This window comes from Gossypium hirsutum, chromosome D11 (genome assembly GCF_007990345.1).
Source record: "Gossypium hirsutum isolate 1008001.06 chromosome D11, Gossypium_hirsutum_v2.1, whole genome shotgun sequence".
In the NCBI taxonomy this organism is placed as follows: domain Eukaryota; kingdom Viridiplantae; phylum Streptophyta; class Magnoliopsida; order Malvales; family Malvaceae; genus Gossypium; species Gossypium hirsutum.
Genome location: NC_053447.1, coordinates 56,410,609 through 56,415,377, shown reverse-complemented (window position 1 = coordinate 56,415,377; position 4,769 = coordinate 56,410,609). Strand labels below are relative to the sequence as shown.

Genomic DNA, 4,769 nt, shown 5'->3' with positions numbered 1-4,769 from the left:
GAAGGAAAAGTCAGACGACATCAATGCCGAAATTCTAGAGACTTTCCGTAAGGTACAAGTTAATATTCCATTGATTGATGCAATAAAACAAGTGCCTAGATATGCTAAGTATTTGAAAGAATTATGCACATCTAAAAGGAAATTAATTGGAAATGAAAAAATTAGCTTAGGCGAAAATGTCTCTGCGGTATTTCAAATGAAACTCCCAACTAAATGCAAAGATCCGGGAATGTTTTCGATACCTTGTAAGATAGGAGACCTTAAACTTGATAGAGCCATGCTTGATTTGGGAGCTTCTATAAATGTCATGCCTAGGAGTATCTACGATAGGGTTCAATTAGGTGCATTGAAAGACACAGGACTGATAATTCAACTAGCAGATAGGAGTAATGCCTACCCTGATGGTGTTTTAGAAGATGTTCTAGTGCAAATAAATGAGTTAGTCTTTCCGGCTGATTTTTATGTTTTAGACATGTGACCTAATGAAAATTCAATTGATGTGCCCTTACTCTTAGGTAGACCTTTTCTTAAGACTGTGAGAATGAAAATTGATGTGCATAAAGGGAATTTAACTATGGAATTTGATGGTGAGATAATTAAATTTAATATATTTTATGTTATGAGGTATCCCACTGATATTAATTTCGTGTTTACTCTTGATGTAATTGACAATTTTGTTCAAGATGTCTATCAATTAGGGGATGAGGACGAGTTGAAAAGCGTTCTAGTTAAGAGCATTTTTGATATTGATGAGCATGAATTTATCGTTTCTGATTCTTTAATTGACTCAATTTATGCATTAGACTCACCCAAATTGACACGATTCAAGCCGATCCTCCCTAACCTTACGGTGACTGGTAAGCAAATTCCTTCATTGATTTCACCACCTAAATTGGAGATAAAAGAGCTGCCCGAAAATTTAAAGTACATTTATTTGGGTGAAAATCAAACTTTACCATTGATAGTGTCGAATGCTTTAACCGAAATGCAAGAATCTAAGCTACTTAGAGTTCTTAGGGAACATAAAGAAGTCTTCGGTTGGACACTAGCCGACATTCGGGAGCTTAGTACGACTTTATGTACTCACAAGATAGCCTTAGAACCAGATTCAGTCTCCAAAAGAGACCCCTAACGCCGACTGAATCCGCCAATGATGGAGGTAGTTAAGACTGAAATTTTAAAATGGTTGGAAGCCGATGTTATTTATCCTATAGCCGATTCAAAGTGGGTAAGTCCAATTCATGTTGTACCTAAAACGGGAGGAATCACAATAGTTACCAACGAAGAAGGGTTGGAAATTCCTACAAGGCTGCAGAACGGCTGGCGGGTTTGTATAGATTATAGGAAGCTAAATAAAGCCACTAAAAATACCACTACCCCCTCCCATTCATGGATCAAATGTTAGAAAGGTTAGCTGGTCGCTCACATTTTTGTTTTTTAGATGGCTATTTAGGTTATTTACAAGTACCCATCGCACTTGAGGATCAAGGGAAGACCAACTTCACTTGCCCGTTTGGAACTTACGCCTTCAAGAGAATGCCTTTTGGATTGTGCAACGCACCAGCCACTTTTCAAAGAGGTATAACGAGTATATTTTCGGATTTAATTTCACATTTAATGGAGGTGTTCATGGATGACTTTATTGTTTATGGTGATTCATTTGATCAATGTTTGCATCATCTTGTGTTAGTTCTTAGACGTTGCATTGAGACTAATCTGATATTGAATTTTGAGAAATGCCATCTCATGGTTGAGAAGGGTGTAGTGTTGGGGCATGTCGTCTCAGCTAAAGGATTAGAAGTCGACCAAGCAAAATTCGAGGTAGTTAAAAATCTACCTTATCCAATTACTGTGAAAGGAATTCGATCCTTCTTGGGACATGTAGGTTTTTACCGTCGATTCATCAAGAATTTTTCGCAAATATTGTCATCTTTGTGTGCATTTCTAGGTAAGGATGTCGCATTTGAATTTAATGAGAATTGGAAAAAATCTTTTGATGAATTGAAACTGAAATTAATCACGGCTCGTATCATTGAAGGACCGAATTATGCATTACCCTTCGAGATTTTATGTGATGCTAGTGATAGGGCTGTTGGTGCGGCACTTGGGCAAAGAAATGGTAGGGAGTCTTATATTATTAGGTATGCTAGCGAGCTATTAAACCCAGCTCAGTGCAATTACACCATGACTGAGAAAGAACTCTATGCCATAGTTTTTGCCTTAGAGAAATTCAGAGTGTACTTGTTAGGAGTCAAAGTTGTTGTATTTTCTGACCATAGTGCTCTTCAATATTTGTTGCATAAAAAAGAAGCTAAGCCGAGATTAATAAGATGGAATTTTCTTTTGCAAGAATTCGACTTAGAGATTAAGGATAAGAAGGGTAGAGAAAACCTTGTGGCTAATCATTTAAGTAGGATAGAGACTGGGATTTTGAGGAATGAGCCGAGTGATTTATTTCCCAATGAGCGACTTTATAATTTGTCTAGTGTTTTGCCATGGTATGCTGACATAGTGAACTACTTAGTGACTAAAGAGTTCCCCACAAACGTACCTAGGCACTAGAGAGAAAAAATTAGGAGTCAAGCCCGATTTTATTTATGGGAAGAGCCATACCTTTGGCAATTTTGTAGTGACCAAATAATTAGGCGTTGTGTTGATGATAGTGAGACAGATTCGGTGCTTAATTTTTGTCATTATCGAGAGGGTGGGGGACATTTTGGGCTTAAGAGAACAGCTCATAAAATACTTGAGTGTGGGTTATTTTGGCTGACTATTCATAAAGATTCATATGCATTTTGTAAAAATTGCGCATCATGTCAAAAAACTTGCAATTTAAGTAGCAGAAATCAAATGCCATTACATAATTTTTATGTTTGTGATATATTTGATGTATGGGGTATAGATTTTATGGGCCCTTTTCCTTCTTCTTTCGGTTATCTATACATTCTTGTGTGTGTTGATTACTTGTTGAAATGGGTAGAAGCATTTCCAACTAGGGCCGATGATACTAGAACTGTGGTGAAACTTCTTAAGACCAACATTTTAAATAGATATGGGTACCAAGGGCTATAATCAGTGACAAGGGAACACATTTCTGTAATAGAACCTTGAAAGCTTTATTTGCACAATTTGGTGTCACCCACAAAGTGTCGACAGCTTATCACCCTCAAACCAATGGGCAAGCCGGGAGTAGTAACAAGGAAATTAAGGGAATTTTAGAGAAAATTTTGAAGGCTAATAGAAAATATTGGAGTCAACGGTTAGATGAAGCATTGTGGGCTATTCGAACAGCTTACAAAACGCCAATAGGGATGTTGCCTTATAGGGTTGTTTTTGGGAAGGCGTGTCATCTTCCTTTAGAGCTTGAACATAGGTCATTTTGGGCTGTTAAGCAATGCAATCTGGATTATAGTTTGGCAGGTGAAGAGCGCAAGTTGAAGCTGCAAGAATTGGAGGAGTTGCGCTTGGAGGCCTATGACAATTCAGTCATCTATAAAGGTAAATCGAAGGCATTTCGTGACTCGAAGTTGCTTCGCAAAGAATTCAAGGTAGGGGAAAAGGTATTATTATTTAATTCTAAGCTTAAACTGTTTCCTGGTAAGTTGAAATCAAGATGGCTTGGACCGTTTATAATAACCGAGGTGCATCATCATGGGGCAGTCAAAATTCGAAGCCTCAAAACTAACAAAATTTTCAAAGTGAATGGTCATAGGTTGAAACATTTTCATGAAGGGGAGCAAGCAGCTTGGTTGGAGGAGATCAATCTTGAGGATCCATGAGGAATTGTGATGTCGAGCCAACAACTTAAACCAAAGGCGCTTGTGGGAGGCAACCCACGTATTCAGGGAAGTTTTTCTTTTATCTTTTCCTTTAGTATTGTTCTTTCTGTTGGTAACTTTAATTCTCTTTTGCATTAGGGGCAATGCAAACATTAAGTATGGGGGAGAATCAATTCATTGATTTTCTAATATATTTGATGCTTGTTTTGTTTTTAGCAACTTTCATGAATAAGTCTTGTTAAATTTCCTTTAGGAAAATATTTAAATAAAAGAATGCAGATGTATTTCATGAATTCAAGTTGATTGAGGTGGTTGTATGTCGATTGATTGGGTTAAATTTTGTTTTCAATTGATTGCTTTTGGTTAGTTCGAAGAAAAAAAAAATTATTAATTAATCTGCTTAATTGATCAATTATGTGGTCCTTGTGAGAAATTTGAGCCTAGAGCGTAAGTTGGGACATCCATGCAAACTTGCGAGGCTATTATTCATTCATGTGTGATTATTGTTATCGACTATCAATTACTCTAGAACTTACTTTAGATCTTATTCAGGTTAGTAATAAATTTGATTTCCATTAATATGATTTAAGAGGCATTAGGAATTAAGCCACGATTACTCATAAAAGTCGACCTTGACATTATTCCAATTAGTTAGCCAATTTGAAGCCTTAATATCTTAATTTATTTTTCTGTACCTCTAGAAATTAAACCAAAGCCTGAATCAACTCACCTTCTTAGGCTAGTTAATTCAGTTTGGAAGTTCATCATAATTCCGACATATGTTGGCTAATTTGGGGTGATGTTTAGCTGAAAAAAATAGGCTGATCCTCTTGAGGAAAGAGCAGTAAATTGCAGCATTTTTCATTAAACTAAATTAAGTGGAACGGCTGAATTAGGTGATACGACAATGGAATCGATAAGGGGTTGATTTGTTAGCTATTCTTGAAGAAAAAACAACAACAACAAAAACAGAAAAAAAAGAAAACAAAA

The 4,769-nt window shown here is 36.5% G+C and overlaps 1 protein-coding gene across 1 annotated transcript; it reads left to right on the top strand.

Annotated features, from left to right (window-relative positions):
• Positions 1–229: 229 nt before the first annotated feature.
• On the top strand, positions 230–3,779 carry LOC107928727 (uncharacterized). Its single transcript, XM_016859984.2, has 6 exons — positions 230–404; positions 516–587; positions 684–857; positions 1,454–1,579; positions 1,691–2,547; positions 3,051–3,779. Exons 1-6 carry the CDS (start codon positions 230–232, stop codon positions 3,777–3,779), a joined length of 2,133 nt encoding a protein of 710 aa, XP_016715473.2.
• The last annotated feature ends 990 nt before the right edge of the window (positions 3,780–4,769 follow it).

Bases quoted from the DNA above. Each gene is read 5' to 3' on its own strand.
- LOC107928727 (XM_016859984.2), top strand. From the start codon at position 230: ATGTTTTCGATACCTTGTAAGATAGGAGACCTTAAACTTGATAGAGCC. The intron at 588-683 runs GTGAGATAATTA...ATTTTGTTCAAG, and splicing joins TTTAACTATGGAATTTGATG to ATGTCTATCAATTAGGGGAT. The intron at 858-1,453 runs GTAAGCAAATTC...ATGGCTATTTAG, and splicing joins CCCTAACCTTACGGTGACTG to GTTATTTACAAGTACCCATC.